Consider the following 17,286-nt stretch of genomic DNA (forward strand, 5'->3'; position numbering starts at 1 on the left):
GGCAGCGCAGGGGAGGAACTCGGAGCCCACGGGTGACTTAGACTTGTTGAGTAACGTGACATCCGGTAACAAGTCCCTCTTTCCTTTTTGCACTTAGGCACCAGGTCCAGAGAAGGGCCTGGCGGGGCTGGCTCGGATTTCCGGCCTGAGCTTTCAGAAGCATGGCTTCACCAGTGTCTCTTGTCCTCCCCACAGAAGAAATCGACGTGGACGTTGAAAGCACAGACTATCTCACGGGGGACCTGGACTGGAGCAGCAGCAGCGTGAGCGATTCCGACGAGCGGGGAAGCATGCAGAGCCTCGGCAGTGACGAGGGCTACTCCAGCTCCAGCATGAAGAGGATAAAGCTCCAGGACAATCACAAGACGTGTCTGGGCCTCTAAGAGAGCGTGGTCTCCTCGGCTGCCTCCCGATGGTTCTCTCGGCGGACGGGCTTAGGTAGTGTATTGGACCCGCCCACAGCCCCCCTGCACGTAAGCTTCCGTGTACCACCTCTACCAAACTCAGCTTTGTAAACGTTCTCGCGGAAGTGCTTAGGATTGTGGGTTTCTGATTGCATCCACTAGCTTCTCTCTCTGTCCCTAAAAATTCATCCGAGAGACTGTACATTCCAATCAATTTGAAGCACCCAAGAATTCTTAGACCGAATAAGCAACTTTCACATCTCAGCAGTTTCCCCCTTTTCCTTACCATCCCCGTGTAGTCTAGCAAACCTTTCTTAGAGTTTTCTGGCTATGTTACTCACCTAGCAGAAATGTCCGAATGTGTCTTGTGCTTAGGAACCTGAAGGAAACAAACTTTTAAAGTCGAGATCCTGATCTCAGAACTCCAAAGCAAGCTTTGAAAGCGGCGTTTAAGAGCACTTAACTGTGGACCTCACCCCCCGTGAGGAGTCAGGAATACCTCCAGAAAACACCCCCTCACACACACCCTGCGCTGCTTCCCCGACCCGCGACCCGTGACCCGCGTGTGGATGGGAGCAGTACTTCTCACTTTAGAATGGACATCTTGATGGCAGGTCTCTGGGGCTGCACAGCTTTATCAGAGCTCCAGTGGCGCTCGTTCCCACCCACCAGACGGTACAATCTCTGCGATGTGCTCTGGGCCGCGCCGTCCACTGCTGTCCCAAGACCCGTTTTCCCCTCCAAGTTTGTTATGCTACTTGTCTCTGGAACATTTTTTTTTCCTACCTCAGAGATAAATGAGATCTCCATTTCCCACTTAACACAAAGCGATTATGCCTTTTTTTCACCCCCAAATAAGTGACACTTGGTCCAATTCTAATCTATTTTCCTATCTAACTTTCAGCAATAACTGAGCTTTGGCACTAGCTGAGCTAGTGTCCATCATCAGTGAAAGGAAAAGTCCACATTTCTACTCTGTTGCAGGTGAACAGGAGGGGAGGGTACAGTGTTATTAGAATTCCTCTCCTTATTTTTGGATACGCCCAGAATCTTCTTAATGGAGGCTTTTGGGTTGCTAGTTTAAAAGGCTGATCTTTCTTTTTGGTTATGATTTCCCCCTTAAGTGGTCTCCCACTTTGTAGCATTTTTATTTAAGCTAAAACAGAGCACATGTATATGTACATAAGACACATTAAATCTATAAATACTATTTATTCATTTTATATAAACTAATGTAATGGAAAACAAATTCTTAAGACTTTGTGCTTTTATAGATGTTCTAGAAACTTTGTATGTAGGTATCTACAAAATTGGTTCGTTCCCCTTAATATTTTTGCATTCATATTTTTGACGTCGAGGTTTTCCACCTCTGACGAGTCTTTTTCATTGAATTTGAACCATTTGTAAACCCTGTGACGCTGAAACAGATTGTGTGTCACAAAGTGACGAGAACATTCCTAAAATCCACAGACGCACTGCAACCTAAGGGCTCCAAGGCTGCACCAGCCGGCGGAGGGGTGGGGGGGCGGGCAGCTGCCCAGCGCTCCCCGCCGCTTGCGGTCTCTGGCCCCCTCCCAGCCTCACCATGCCTCCAGCGCCTCCGCCTTCCACACAACTCAGAGTTCAAACGTGCTCCACAAGGAAGCTCATTCTGCACGTGAAGAGCGGGCCAAACAAAGATTACTTTTGTTTTTTCATTTTAATGATTCTCTATTAAAAAAATTTTAATCGGAAGTAGTCGATTCCTAAATGCTTCCAAACTCATCTGTCATTCTTCTGGTTTTGTTTTCTGTTTTGTTTTTTTTTTCCTTCATTTCAGCTTTGGGTGGGGGGAGGGGCAGGTGACACAAAGGATTTTTTTTTTAATTGGAATCTTTTCCAATGACCAGCTGAAGATTTGCACTGAAATACAACTTGTATGCCTTTTGCATTTTTAAAGCCTGCTTCCTGAATTTAAGCAGAGTGATAGTGTTGAAAGAGCCAGCTCAGCCTGTAACATGTTTGAAAAGATGTATCTGCACTTTGAGGTCCCTTTCGAATGCCATTCACGAGACCTCTCAAGCATTTTAATTGCTACATTCAAGCGCCTCACAAGTCCAAGATGCCAGATGCCTTAAGGCATCGAAAACTCAAGACTTTGGGCAAAGCTGGTGGGCTTGCATCGGGGGAGGGAGGGGAACAGAATTTGTGTATTTGTTTGATTTCAAAATAAGGCATCTGAGAGATGCCATTATTTTCTGTGTTTAAGTTAAACTGCATTTTTGTCTTTTGGTTGAAATGTACTGTCCCAATATAAAACAGTAATTATTTGACCTTTGCACTGTTTGTCTGGTCCTTTTCAATTTGATTGCATATAGAAATGTGGAATTTGATCTATTTTTAATGCACTTGTGATAAACTGACACCAGGGTTAGACATTACTTTTCAAAGCTCGAGGTAGACCGATTTGGCGTGCCAGATAGGCCTCTAACCAAAACTGTAAATTCAGGACCAGCAAACTCAGCCCAAGGCAGCTAATCCTCTTCCCTACGCGGGTGATCGGCAGCCCTCATTTGCCAACCTACCCTCTCATTCACTGATCCACCAGCGTGACTGTTAAGAGCTATAAAGTCTTTTTGGTTGTTTTGGTTTTTTTAAGCAAAATGAAAAACCTTTCTATTAGGGTTGTTGGGGGGAGGGGAATGGGCAAAGATATAAACCCCAGCCTTTAAAACTTTGACAATTGTACGTAAATATAGATGTGTGTAAATATAGGCACATGCATATTTTTATGTAAAATTGATTTTTAAAAACTGAAAAATCTATACTCTTACTGATACCATCGCAATGCAGATGGGAAGGTAAGAGTATGTAGTCCAATTTCATGCAGTGAGAAAATACCGGTGCGTGCTGTTAACATCCCAGAACACAGCTTTCCACGCCTGTTGGCTTAGAATGGCAGGTGAAGCACCCAGGGTATTTTGTTTGGGTTTCTTCTGCTAAGCAAAGATCTTGAATTCTCCAAGGTGCTGATAGTGACTGCTGACTCCTTTCTCTAGTCACAGACCTAATGTTAGTTTGTGATGCTCTTTGAATCACTTTTTTGAGCAGGACCTAAATTCTCCTCCCAATAAACCCAAGACTCCAGTAATGCCCAGGACGATTCAAAATTGAGCACTGCAATAGGCCCCTGACCCTGCAGTTGGCCACTTGAGTGGTTTTAGTTTTTAAAGGAAGCATTTTCTTTTCGCCTCTAAAAAAAAAAAAAAAAAAAAAAGAAAAAAAGAAACAGAGTCCTTACCTGGGTTTCCTATGGGCCTCTCTGATCCGTCCCTTAAGTGGCCAAGAGCAAATGCTGGGGTGCAGGGGGAAAAATTGTCAACCTAGGATGGTGATGCTCAAGTAATGGTCAAGTGGAGTCTTGGGGCTCACTATGGGTATTATGGGCTTTTTTTCTTCTTGCCTCTGCCCCATCCTTTAAAGAAAAAAACTATTTTTAGACAGCATATACACATTATTTAGGCTTTTATACCATGCCATATTGGCAAGAATACCACTTTCATTATGCTTTATGACGTATTCCTGAATCTATCTTCTCTTCCTCCTCCCCTTGCTCCTCAAGCTTCCTCCTTTACCTGCCCTGAGTGTTGAACCCCAGGAAGTCAATGGCTGCAAGGTGATTTCCTGCAGGTCAATCTGTTTTTTGTGTGTGTGTATGTCTAACTCTTGGATGCAGTAAGCTTAGGTAGCTGGCTACTGAGTTTTAAAATCCTTTCTGGGAGAAGATGACCCAAAGACCCTTTTAGAGGGGGGGTGGCTTTTCTCATTCAGATCTCTGTGACTATGGGATATTTTGTTTGCAAAGATATCTGGGGGTGGGGAGGGGTGTGTGTACTATATGTGACTTATCATGATTTCTTCATTAATATTTATTACATGGATGATTTTCTTATACTACATTCTTCTGAAAGAAGACGACACTGCCTGGCACTGCCTGAGTCAGCTATTAAATGGCTGAAGAAATTGAGTATCTTGGTCTTGTCTCAAAATCATAAAATGAGAATTAGTAAGGCACCCAATTCCAAGATTTATCCACATTTTTAAGTTTGATTTCTTACTCTATGGGGGGTGGTGACTTAATGGGGCATTCTTCAGTTTAGCTTTTACCTGAGAACCAAACTTGCCTTTACCCCCCGTCCCTAGAATTGGTGCTCTGGGAATATTGCTGTTAACCATCAGTGTTGGGGGCCATCTTCCTAATGGTAAACACAGCCTACAGAGGGGAGCAGCAGATGAGAGAGTATGGAATTCTGTTTCCAGATGTTTATTTCTTTATGTAAATATGACGCCAATGTAAATCCTGTGTCAAGATCTAGAGAATGGTGCTTTTTACTACAGTTAGCACATGCATTTTTAGAACTACTACATGTTTTAGAGAATCTTTGCTGTGTATATGTAAACTTCTGTATCGTTCCACCGTTCACAAATAAATTATTTCATTATTAAATTTGGGTCTTCCTGTTATTTTGTGCCCTTTTGGGGTTTCTTTCTACTTCCAGAAATGTGTTAATCAGACTTTTTAATTTCATGGAAAATTCACTGACCAAAAGTTTTGAGCACTTAGGCTCTGTGAGAAGACTTCAGATTGTGTGGCTCGGGCTGACCTCATGTGTTGATCGGAACCGATGCTGGTGTAGCTGCCCCTCTTACCTGTTTCCTGTTCCACACTCGCCCTTGGGTCACTGGTTACCACGCAGTCACCTCTGCTGATGTGGGCGACCAAGATGGCACCCGGTCTCTCCAGCCCACGCTCTGCTGGGAAAGACGGAGATGGGAGTCACAATTTAATACCACATAGTTGTGGAATAAAGTTGGGCAGGGACAGTGCCATGAGAAGTCACAGAGGTGGTGCCATTCAAGTTGGGCCCTGGAGAAAGTAGGTGTCAGCGAGGACAGGAGCCTAGAGCAAAGGCAGGCGTTAGGAAAAGGGGGCAGCCCCGCAGGGCTGGGGTGTGGCCTGGAGGCCAGAGCACGTGGCGAGCGATGGGACACGTGCAGGGAGGACAGACTGTGAAGGACACATGAGATTTACTGAGAGGAGAGAAGGCACCTGCTTTAGGGCATTAATTTACATTCATTCATTCATTCATTCAACATATAGGGGTTGAGCACCCTCTCTGAGCTGGGCTCTGTCGTAGAGCTGAGGACACATCTGTGGACAAAACACAAAACCCTGACCTCTGGTAACACTTTCTAGTGTCACTGGCTCTGGACCTCAAGTCCCGCCCAGCTAGCCTGATTCTTCTTGCTCCCTCAAGAAAGCACTTGTTCAGAGTCGAGTGGAAAGAAAAAGGTGGCTTTCTCCTTCTTTACTAGGGACCTCCTCTTCTTCAAACCACCTAAAAATTCCAGAAGGTTTCTGTGGGGCCCTGGAAGTTATCCATGATGGTGTACACTCTGCAGGGCTTATGAAAAAAAAGGATCTTTCTGGTGTTTCTACTTGGGAGAAGTAGCCTTTCTCTTCCGCTTTCTCCAAAAAGCATGGGCCGAGCACTGGGCCAGTCTAGGATGTGAGATTCTAGAATCCACCTCTGTGGACTCCAAACTGAACCCACCAGGCAGTGAACCATCAGCAAATGGACAAAAGCTGTGCTGGCCCACAGCACCAGGCCCCTGCTCACTGTGGCTGAGGGAGAGGAAGCTCTGGGCCGCAGATAATCACGGAGGCAGCTCTCACATAAAGAGCAGCCCCCACAAGATGACAAATCTTATTCCCAAGGTTTCCTGACTTTGCTCGCTCACAGCAGCCTGGTGAAGTGTCCTTCTTTCTGCCGTATGGGTCCACATCACCAAAATGGTCAACTCACGGGTCCTGAGGGCTCTGCCTCCGCGCCTCGGGGAGCTCCGACATCAGCTCTGCTGGTGACTGCGGCCACTGTCCCCGTCTCTCAGAAGAGGATGCAGGCAGAGGGAGGGGAGGCATTTGGCCCCGAGTCCACAGAGCTGGGGGGCTCGAACACCAGAGCCCACCTTCCTTTGCCTCAATTGTTGCAAGAGCGGTGTCAAACTCTAATCAGTTTTCCATACATCGCATTTTCTTTTTTAAGCCTTTGGATGCGGCCGTTTTCCGAGAAGGGGCCTTAGGCCCCAGTTAATGAGGCAGAAACTGGGAACGCACAGGGCAAGTGTGGATCGCCACTGCTAAGTCATCATCCTCACCTCCATCTTAACATCCCTCTCTGCCTCTTGTGAGGAATAACCCCTGACCCTTGAAACTCATGGGGGTCTTGTGACAATAACCCAGCATGCTCCTAGAGGAGGACATTCTGTATAGGACTCGAAGACATTCTTTCTACACCAAGTCTTCTTGGTTGTAGACCCTGTGACATCACTTCATTCAACTGTTATTTACTTAACACACTTCCACGTAGGCCTTGGAGTTCCCCTTAATCAAGTGCCACTTTGGTCCACCTCTTAGATGTCACCATGACCTAGATGAGGAGGAACACGGCAACCCTCTCTGTAAAGAGACTCTGGAGTAGCAGCCTCTTGTTCCCATCGCCCACTTGGGCCTTCCCATTAATTAAGGGCATTGGGCTTCCCATGGCTGGGGGCTCCAGAGGCAGGAACCCTGTAGGAAAGCACTGTTCAGGGCTTGACACGGACTAGGTGGCAAGTCGGCCCTCTGCCCACACTGTCCCATGTGGAATTCAGGGGACGTCCTTGTGGGGACCACACAAAGCAGATGGGGCTGCTCACTGACTAGGGGTGAACGCTCGCCCAGAGGAACAGGAAGCTGCATGCTGGAGGAGAGTCTCTGACCCCCTTTCAGCAGACAGGGGGGCAGGCTGTGCCAGGCCACAGCTTCCGGGACCCTCCCTCAATGTGCACAAAGGCAGCATCTCTGGTGAAGACAGGCTCAGGATTTAGTGGGACAACTGGGGCAAGAGCCGGGACAGAGCAAAGGGTATAGCCCCAAGGCCAGGACGGGGCTGGTGGACTGGGGACTCGAGGGCTGGAGAGGTTCACTGAGGCGCTGAGGGAAGAGAGAGGAGTCTTTTATCAGATGCTCTCGGCCTGACCTGGGGCAGAGGTGAGCGATGACAATCACGGTAGGGAGCTCTGTGTCAGAAATAGGTCTACCTTTAAGGAAACCATGGGCCTGGGAGAGAAGACACGTGGGAGGGCCTAGAGGACAGAGGAAAGGGAGAAACAGTAGCCCAACCAAACTTGCTGGCCAGGCTGGATAACACCCAGCAGCAGTCCCCAGCCCTGCCCCAGAAGGTCTGGGAGACCCAAACCATCTCCTGGAAAGGTCACTTAGTTAAAAATGTCTGAGAAATTCTTGCCTTGCCTTACTGATATTCCCATCGCCCAGAAGGGATAGGATGCTGTTGTCATGGAGCACTGGAGTGAATTCTGATCAGCAGTGGAATGAGAGATCGTCTGGGGGAATACAATGTCCTTTAGATACCCTGGATGGGGGGTCAAGCACACGGACTCTGGTCAGATGGATCCAAGGGCCAATGCCTGGGGCAATTGTCCTGGGCTCTATGTTCCCGTTCCGTAAAGTAAGGATAATAATAGTATTTATTTCCTGTGGCTGTTGGGGGGATTATGTGAGACAGGGTATGGAAAGAACCTAGCCCCATGCCTGACTTTCAGGAGCATTCAGCACATGGGAGCAATCAGGATTATTTTACCAGCAAGGAGAGAAACCCCGCACTGTCAGAGACATAACTAAGGCTTTCAGAAGACAAAATTCTAACATTCAGAAAAGAAATCAGCCTGGAAGGGAAAATTACATGAGATGGCAGGGAAGTGTTCAAATATGTTGTTCTGACTGTGCTATTTAGACAACAAACAGCAGGCAGGAAGTGGCTAAACTGACAGGAGAGAGAGGAGGGTGACTCAGGGGTAGAATATGGCCAAAGGTGGGGAAAGGGGCGTTTTTTTTCAGGTTGTACCTCACCTAGATGCTGTTCAAAAAGTCAAAACAAATCCTAAAACCCCTCTAGCTCTGCAAGGCGGCTCAGAGACTCTCAAGGAGAGACCAGGAAGTACAGGACTGGTTAAACCAGAGACACCCCTGCTAAAATGCCTACATTTTGCAGGCACCTAATCAGAAGAGTGGGAGGTGCCTTGGAGACTAGGTCTGCAGGTGTCTTTCCAAAAGCAAATTTAGAACAATAGTAGTTAGAGTGCTAGCCAGTCAACAAAGACTCCACATTTCGACTGTGAACTCTGCAACTGCCAGGGCTGTGACAGTTCTCCACAACTTGGCAATTAAAAGCTTTGGTCAAAGCAGCTGCAGGGCAAGCACAGACCAGCACAGGACACGGAACAGCATGGAGCCTAGAAGAGGCATTAGTGGAAACAGATGGCCAAGAGAGGACTCGGGTGAGGCACTGCTTTCTCTTTCCCACACTTAGATCCCTCAATGATGGGTGAAACCACTTTTCAGAACTCAGAGCAGGAATCTAATTGCTTTTCCTGAAGAATGGGTGTGTGTTTCCTCAGGGAAAAGGTGAATCATTAAATGGATCACCTTTCTCTTATTGCTTAGGCTGCCAGGAAGCTCAGAGCCAAATTCACACCTTGCCTTTAGTAATTATGTGAGACCTTGAGATTTGTATATCTAAATTCCCCCTAGTCTTTTCCCTGACCTTGATTTTTATTTAAAATTTCTTTTATTTTAATATATGTAATTTTGGAAGTCATTTAAGTTCACCTTTGCAGAGAATAGGGAAGACACAGTTGTATAAGAGTGCTACCTATGTATGATAATAATTTTTTTAAATGTTCTGTTCCTCTCTTCAGCAAGCAGAGAGAAGGGAGGTTGACTAAGCAAAGGGTAAGGTTATTGGGGTCCAGAGTGCGGAGAGGGAAGGTTAGTGTGGGTTTTTGTTTTTGTTTTTTTTTAAGCAATGGAAATAAACTTGCCAAAGGCTAGTAGGGAGCTGCATCAAGGCTGAAAGCAATCCTTACTTGTCTGTAGGAACTGGGGCTCCTCTGGGGGTTTCCACAGAGGCTGGAGGCAGCGGCAGAGTTGGCCTGGGTCTGAGTCACCTGTCAGAAGCAGGAGGAACACCACCCTTTCTCCCCAACTCAAGAAAGTTCATTGAATTGCAAGTAAATGAGAAAATTGTTTTCACCCCACTAGCCTGGAATCTGCTCTGTTGTATATTTCCAAAGAGAAAATCAGTATTCAGTAAATTTCAGTATTAAAAAACTCCTTGTGGTCCCACGGAGATTAAATTAGTGGATGCAGGTCTATCTACAAGAAGGCATCCAGTGGCATGAATGGAACATGTTCCCTAACCCTGTCCCATTCAACATGAACACAATAATTTGGACTCAGGTATGGATGACACGTTCTCCACATCGGAGGATGACCCCAAGGTGGCAAGATGGCACTCAGATTGCCTAACAGAAGCAGGATCCAAAACTTCTTGAGCACTAACGTGAGGGGGCATCTCAGATAAGTGCATTTGAAGAGATTAAGTGCAGTCCCCCACCCCATCCTTGGCTGTGGACATGCCAGTCCCAGAGGGGAGTGCTACCTACTGCCGCGGGTCAGAGAGGAAAGGGGTCTCAGTGGCCAGTGTCTAAAAGTGAAGGGGCCACCACAGAGTGAAGCCATGGGGAGGTCACTGAGAAGCTGGTCTCCCCCTGTCTGCCCCCAGGATCTCCAACAAACACCATTATCCTTTTAAAACAAACCTCAGATCCCAGCCTTCCTCAGTGCAAAAGGCAGCTGTGGAACTCTCTCAGTGGAACATTAGAGCCTCCTCAGTGGCAAGTACCCACCTGACCTGGCCTTGGCCACCCTCCTTGACCTCAGGTCCTGCCGCCCTGCCCCATGGGCTATTCCCTAAACGCCCCTGGCCTTTGCACTTGCTACTCCTTCTGCCCAGAATTCCTTCCCCTGACACCTCCGTGGCTTTCTCCTTCCTTCACTCCTGTCTTTGCACAGAGGTCACCGTATCCACGAGGCCCCTGACCCCCTCTGTATAAAACTACACATCCCTCCTCACTTTCTACCCACTATCCCTGTCATCCAGACTCATCTTTTCGTACCACAGGACATTGTTTTGTCTGTCTGATATTAAAATGGGATTCTACAAGAGCAAAGACACAGCTCTCCACACCGGTGGCGCCCCGGTACCTACACCCATGCCTGGCACACGGCACGTTCAGCTGTCCACATTTGCACACAGATGGACAAGGAAGTGAATAGGAGCAAGAGACAGACTTCAAGCTCACAGCTGAGGCAGGATGAGTCTCTGGGGCCATGTGGCCCAGAGGGCAGATGGTGAAACACGGGGAGTGAGGGGTTCACTACAAATGAAGGACTTTATCACGGGCAGGGTCGGACGAAGGAGGGCAGAGTGCCACGGAAAGTACCTGTGCTTTAGAATAATCCACACGACTTGGTCAAAAACAAAAGCAATTTGATAGAAAACAATCTGGTTTGAGAACAAGTTGGTAGGAGTGCGGGGAACAATTCAGCCCAAAGGACAATTCGGTGGAAAAAGATAGTCCACATCATTTTTCAAAAATTGGGATATGGGGGTGCCTGGGTGGCCCAGTCAGTTAAGCATCTGACTTGGTTCAGATCATGATCTCACAGTTCATGAGTCTGAACCCATCATTGGGTGACCATGAGCCCCACTTTGGGTGAGCCCCACTTATCTCTCTCTCTCTCTCTGCCCCTTGCTCACTTGCACCTGCTCTAAATAAATACACTAATTAATTAAATAAAAAGCTTAAGATTAACTTTTTAAAAATGGGATTTTGATGTAGAATGGAGGTGGCATGCATCATTTTGTACCATCTCAAGTATTTTGCCTTCCATTTCTAGTTAATATTCTAGCAGCCTGTCTTAATACTGTTCATTTTTAAAAATGTATTGTGAGGCACTCCTGGGTGGCTCAGTCAGCTAAGCATTGACTTGTGACTTCAGCTCAGGTCATGTTCTCAAGGTTTGGGAGTTCGAGCCCCACATAGGGCTCTGTGCTGACAGCACAGAGCCTGCTTGGGATTCTCTGTCTCTTCCTCTCTCTCTGCCCCTCCCCACTCTCTCTCAAATAAATAAACATTTTTTTAAAATGTATTGTGAAAGGCCATGCACATAAAGGTGCAGAGAACATAAATGTTCTGATTAGTGAATTATTGTAAAGTAAATGCCCACATAAACCCCATCCACTCAAGAATCAAGACACTGCTGGCCCCCAGATGTCCCCAGATGCCCTTCCCGACACATCATCACAGCCACCCTGCTTCTGTCGTAAGTATATACTTGCTCTTGCCTTTAGAAGTCTGCCTCAGTGTGTATCTCTACACACCGTGGCTTCATTTGGCCTATTTGTTTTGGATTATTATCTAAATGGAATCACACTGCACATGTTGGTGTCTGGCTTCTTCCACTTACCATTGTGGCTGTGAGGTTTGTGTGTTCTGTGTGGCTGCTTTACATTCCAGTTCCTCACTGTGTTGTGAGGTTTGTAATGGCAAAATGTTGAAAACAATCTGAATGTCCAAGATAGGGGATTAGTTACGCAAAGTATGGAGAAAATACTATGTCATCCTATTTTTGCTAAAAAGGAAGAAAGAAAAAATAACAGAGTAGAAGAGTGAAGGAAAACGCATCCCTGTAAATGTCCATAATAGAGAAAGGTCTGGAAGAATAGGTCATGTCTGACCTTGGGAGGGGGGTGGCAAGTGGAGTTTCTTTGTAGATTTCTGGATTGACCTAATTTTCTGGTTTTCCCATAATGAACACTCACTCCTTTTGTAAAAACACCAAAAACAAATTACTAAAAGGAATTTAAACAATGAAAAAAATTAACCAAACAAGTAACAAAAGGATCCGAAATTTGGGGGGGCCGTTTAGAGGAGTTCTTCCTCCCAGTTTATTCTCAGCCAATGGTGTCTCTTCTACTTGTTTGGTAATTTTTATAAATTTTTACAAATTGGCAAAACAACAACAAAAAAAGTTTTCCAACCACAGTGAACATGTTCGGAAGTTTCACAAATACCTTACATACTGTTTAGTTAACCAAGACCTATTTATTGAACATTTCAGCTTTTCACATTCGTTTCCTCCCACTTTGTCTTTCCTTGCTCTATTTATAATAGATGAAAACAAATTCGTTTTTACCAAGTCTTTGTGTGGACTGCCCCAGCAGAATGAATTGAACATTCTGGAGTAAGAGGGGCTTAAACTCTAACTCAGCTCAGCTATTTACCATTTGAGCAATGTTGAGCCAACTAGCCTCCCCCAATGTCAATTTTCCCATCTGTCAAATGGAGATAAAACCTACATTCCAGGGGGGTTTGTAAGACTTAGAAAGAAACTGCCAAATCAGCAAACTGAGTTACCTCAGGCCAGTTTCTCAGCCTTGGCACTGCTGTTGACATCCAGGCCTAGAGGATTCCACATTGGGGGACCACTCTGTGCATTGTGGGAGGCTTAGCAGCAGCCCTGGCCTCTATCCACAAGATGCCAATGGCACTGCCCCCCACACCTCTCTGAAGTCTGTGACAACCCAAGAGGTCTTCAGACATTGTCAAATGTTCCCTGAGGGGAAAAACCACCCCTATTACCTCAGAAATTGGTCCCCCTTCCCCACTGACCCTGCTTATTAGCCTCTTCACCCTGTACCTGGGCCATTGCTGTCTCCCCAACAGACAACCCCTTCCATCCGGTCTTATGCCTGTGCCCCTTCCACAGGATGCCGGAATGCACATCAGAGCAGGACATGAAAACAACAGTGTGTGCTTTTGCTCCAGGTTCTTCTCCTGACTCTTCCATCTCAGGCAAGTAGCCTGGCCTTTTAGGGTTTGCTTATGTTCCTGGGCTAAAAGCCAGTGTTACCTGTAAGATATGGTACTTTTCCTCCCCAACTTTTGTATCTGCCTAAACCCATGGATGAGAATCTGTCCGAGCTCCCTGGACAGGGAGGTGCATGGGCTCAGGTGCATATGAGATGAGGAAGACAGATGTGCCACAAGGGATGGATGGCGGTCAGTCTTGGAGTGAACAGGCACCCATATGTCATTCAGTGGCCTCACCCTAAAGAAGTGGCAGGACATCACAGGGAGGGGCTGCCTGGTGTCCCTAGGAATGCAAGACCTGAGACCCAGGCTGCTAGTACCCCTGAGCCTAGCACAGAAAACAGCACAGCCACGTGGCCTAAAGGGATCACGTGAACAGGACATGGGCATCTCCATGATAACAGCATACCAGGTGTCCATGACTAGCCTCCCCTCTCCCCACAAGGCTTCAATGCTGCATAAGGTTCTGAGAAGGCCCCCAAAATGACTGAGACTTCTCAATAGTCTAGATGTAGTCAGCTTTAATTTTGGAAAAACATTTTAAACTGTCATTTCCCACACATCTCTGCATTTGTGAATTGGGGCTCAGATGCATCACTCATGGAGATGTCATGTTAACTGCCTCCCTATAACACTTCCACAGCTCCCCACTACCTAAGGATGAACGCCCTGATTGCACACAGTAGAGGAATCAGGTGCTCACTCTCCATGCTGGCTCCTAGCGTGTTCTGTCCCAGAACAGACATCACTAATCGATCACAGCATCTTTCTGGCTGTGTCTGAACACAGGCAGGACCAGGATGCTTTGCAGCACCACCCACCAGACAGCTGCACGGATCTGGTTGGTACTAGAGATGAAATCAAGTATTTTCTCTACTTTAGACCTACATCCACCACCACCTCTCTCTCTCTCCCTCTCTCTCTCTCTCTCTCTCTCTCTCTCTCTCTCACACACACACACACACACACACACACACACACACACACACACACACTTTACTGCTTCTTGAATTGGGATATACCATTGGCACATACATTTATGTTTTTTTCCAAAAATAATTATTATATTTATAATGTACTTCTTAACTGAGTGCATCTTAAGGCTGAAGGAATCCATCATCAATTATCCCTGGCCTTCTGGAGCCACCTCAAAAGTCATACAAGACCCTCCATGCCTGGTTCTCTGTCTCCCCATCCCCAATCACTCAGTTAGCCAGCCCAGCCCCACTGGTCCTTGCTCCCTTTCCTCACCCTCCTCCCTCCACCCCACTTCTTCTTGGGAACAGCCACTTGTCTTCAGCTTATAGATCTCCTCTGTGAAGCCCTTCCTGATCCCCACCATGTGACCTTGTGCTCCCAGCCCTGCACAGATGGGAGTGGGGAGGGGACACAGCACGGAGCCACTCTGAGGCCTGGGGTTCCTTTACAGAGCTGCCTCCTTCCTCAGACTATAAATCCCCGGAGCTCAGGGCTCACTTCACACACCTCCTAGGGTAGGAAGATGCTCTAATAGGAGCCCAGAGAAGCAGGGCGAGGGGAGGCAAGGCTGGCTGAGGACAAGCCTCACAGACGGCATGTGCTTTGGAGAACTGCCCCACTCCAGGCTGAGGGGAGGCTGGCCCACAGTATGTGAGCAGGCAGAACTTGAGAGCCAATGTGTGAACTCACATGGAAGAACACAGCAGCTAGTTGGAAGAGGTGGTAAGCGTGGCCTGACCAGAGTTTGCCCTCCTTACAGCCCAGCCAGGGAAGCCACATTCATTACCTGGATTGCTTGGCAACAGTGGACTCTGGATAGGACAGTGACTGATGGAACTAGAGCATGTGGTGGCATCAGCTGACAGCTGCCTCAGTAGCTCTTCAGTGGCTGGGGACCAGGTGGGCAGGCCAGGTGACTCCTCTGGGGCATGGAGGCCAGCTACTCCCTCAGCACTGCCACAAGACATATGGCCTCCAGTCTCTAACTCCAGCTGCCCTAACAAACACCTTGTGTCCTCAAGACAAACTAATACCTTCAGGCTGACACATAGGGCCTCACACACCTGGGAGCCTTAGGTCTCCTTAAGATGACTGCAGTCTGATTTCATAATTTATTTTTCTTATTTGCTGCCAAGGACCACCCACACCTGAGTAGGTGATTAATAAGTGGTTGCTTGTAGGTTTGTTTTTCACAGTCATATGGGCTAACAATTCTGAAACTACTTTCTGGGTATTCTAACACTAAGAAAGTAGGTCACTTGGAGTCAGATTTCTCATTGGAGAAAGAAGTTGCAAATGTGGAAAGGGAGAAGGTTAGAATAAACCCTATGGTTCTGGGTTGAAATTGGAGGTATCAGTATGAACTCATTTTTAATACAGAGATAGAAACACATAGAGATATACTGTTGGGTTTTTTTTTTCCCCTTAGATCTGACCACCCCAGTAGCAATGTAATAGAAGGGTATCCCAGTAACAAGGAACACACCTAACATCCAGATCCTGGTTTCTGAATATCAGACTGCACCAAAAGGAACAAGGGCTCCTTGGAGAAATGGCCTATTCCAAGGCTGGTACAGCGAAGATACAAGATGAACCTGGAATATCTCATTACAGAAAAGAAGTAAGGGCCCAGATTATGATGGGGATATGGCCCAAGAAGACAGAAGCCAATTTGAAGAGGTTCCCAAGGCCAAATCTAAAATAATTTGAGGGCCAAAATAATGGTAGTAACCGACCATAACTCACGAAATAAAATAAGAGTCTGAGTCTACGATGACATGAATAATAGACAGTAAGGGAAAACTCAGAGTTGAAGGACTGCATATAAATGTAGGGAGCAGAATTGGAAACATCATCGGCAAAGATCATCCATGGATCTAGTGGTTAAGTCTGACAAGACAAGAAACAAGCTATTTGTATAGTCTCAGAGGATCAACCCAGAAAACATTAATTATACACAACAAAATAGTCTACAGTGGATAAACCTGGGCAGACACTTTGACCAATGGATTTAAGTCATCACCAGTAATGAACCAACAGGCACCTCGAGGCTCCCGATGTGCACTGGGAAGGACACATCATCACTTTTCTGGGCATTCCCACCAAAAATGCATGACCCGAATCTAAGCCCAAGAAAGCATCAGTCCGCCAAAGGTAGATTCATGTTCTACAAAATAACTGACCTGGCCTCTTCATAAATGTCAAGGGCATGAAAGACAGACTGAGGACTCATTCAGGTTAAGGAGGCCAAAGAGGCATGGCAACAAATGCAGTGTGTGGCTGGACTGAGTCCTGGACCAGAAAACAGTGGTTTTCTTTTGCTATAAAGGTCACTATTGCGATAATTGGAAAAATGTAATAAGGTCTGCAGATCAGGTAAAAACAGTGGTATACCAACGTTAGTTTCCTGATTTTGATCACTGTATTGTGGTTATGTAAGAGAATCCCTTGTTTTTTAGGAAATAGCCACTAAAATCTTTAGAAGTAAATGCATATCATATTTGCAATCTTCAGACAGTTTATACACATCGATACAGACAAGGAGAGAATGAGAAGATAAGATTAATTGGTAAAATGTTACTATTTGGGGAAACTAGGTGAAATGGATGGAAATTCTTTGTACTGCTTTTGCAGCTTTTCTGAAAGTCTGAAATTATTTCAAAACCAAAGTTTAAAAGTAGAATAAATGTTTGCTGGATAAGGCATGAGGAATTATGTAGCATAGTGTGGGGAATTAGTAGCCATTTAGGATGTGGTGGTCATTATTTGAGAAGTGGGTACCTTGCAGGAGCCATGAGTTGCCCCTTAACTAGATTGTTCTTGGCCAGAGCTTTTCAAACATTCCTGTGCATGAGAATCACCTGGCAAGCTTGTTCAGTGGAGGCTCAGGTGCAGGTCTGGGGGGATGGGTAGAGATTCTGCATTTCTAACATGGTCCGGGGGCCACTGATGCTGCTTTTCTGCTGGCCCGGGTGTCACCCTTTGGGTCACAAGGGGGCATAGACAGGTGGGATGTAGACCACAAATTCTGCAGCCTGGCTGCCCGATAGGACCCTGAAGAACCAGCTTTAATTGATCCTCCCAG

General features: G+C 46.5%; 1 protein-coding gene and 1 non-coding gene across 3 annotated transcripts in view; one reads left to right on the top strand and one right to left on the bottom strand.

The window, feature by feature from the left end:
• MXD1 (MAX dimerization protein 1) overlaps positions 1 to 4,890 on the top strand; it is a 28,019-nt gene extending 23,129 nt beyond the window's left edge. Inside the window, exon 6 of one of the 2 annotated variants that reach the window (XM_027072276.2) lies at positions 199 to 4,890. In XM_027072276.2, the coding sequence (XP_026928077.1) occupies positions 199 to 383 (185 nt within the window). In that variant the 3' untranslated portion in view covers positions 384 to 4,890. Of the gene's footprint in view, positions 1 to 195 lie in introns of both variants that reach the window. The other variant, XM_027072275.2, reaches the window with a different exon arrangement.
• LOC106967762 (aspartic peptidase retroviral like 1) overlaps positions 3,599 to 17,286 on the bottom strand; it is a 121,873-nt gene continuing 108,185 nt past the window's right edge. Inside the window, exon 10 of the transcript XR_008289379.1 lies at positions 3,599 to 5,198. This is a non-coding gene — a transcript (aspartic peptidase retroviral like 1). The remainder of the gene's footprint in view (positions 5,199 to 17,286) is intronic.

Source organism: Acinonyx jubatus, chromosome A3 (genome assembly GCF_027475565.1).
Source record: "Acinonyx jubatus isolate Ajub_Pintada_27869175 chromosome A3, VMU_Ajub_asm_v1.0, whole genome shotgun sequence".
In the NCBI taxonomy this organism is placed as follows: Eukaryota; Metazoa; Chordata; class Mammalia; order Carnivora; family Felidae; genus Acinonyx; species Acinonyx jubatus.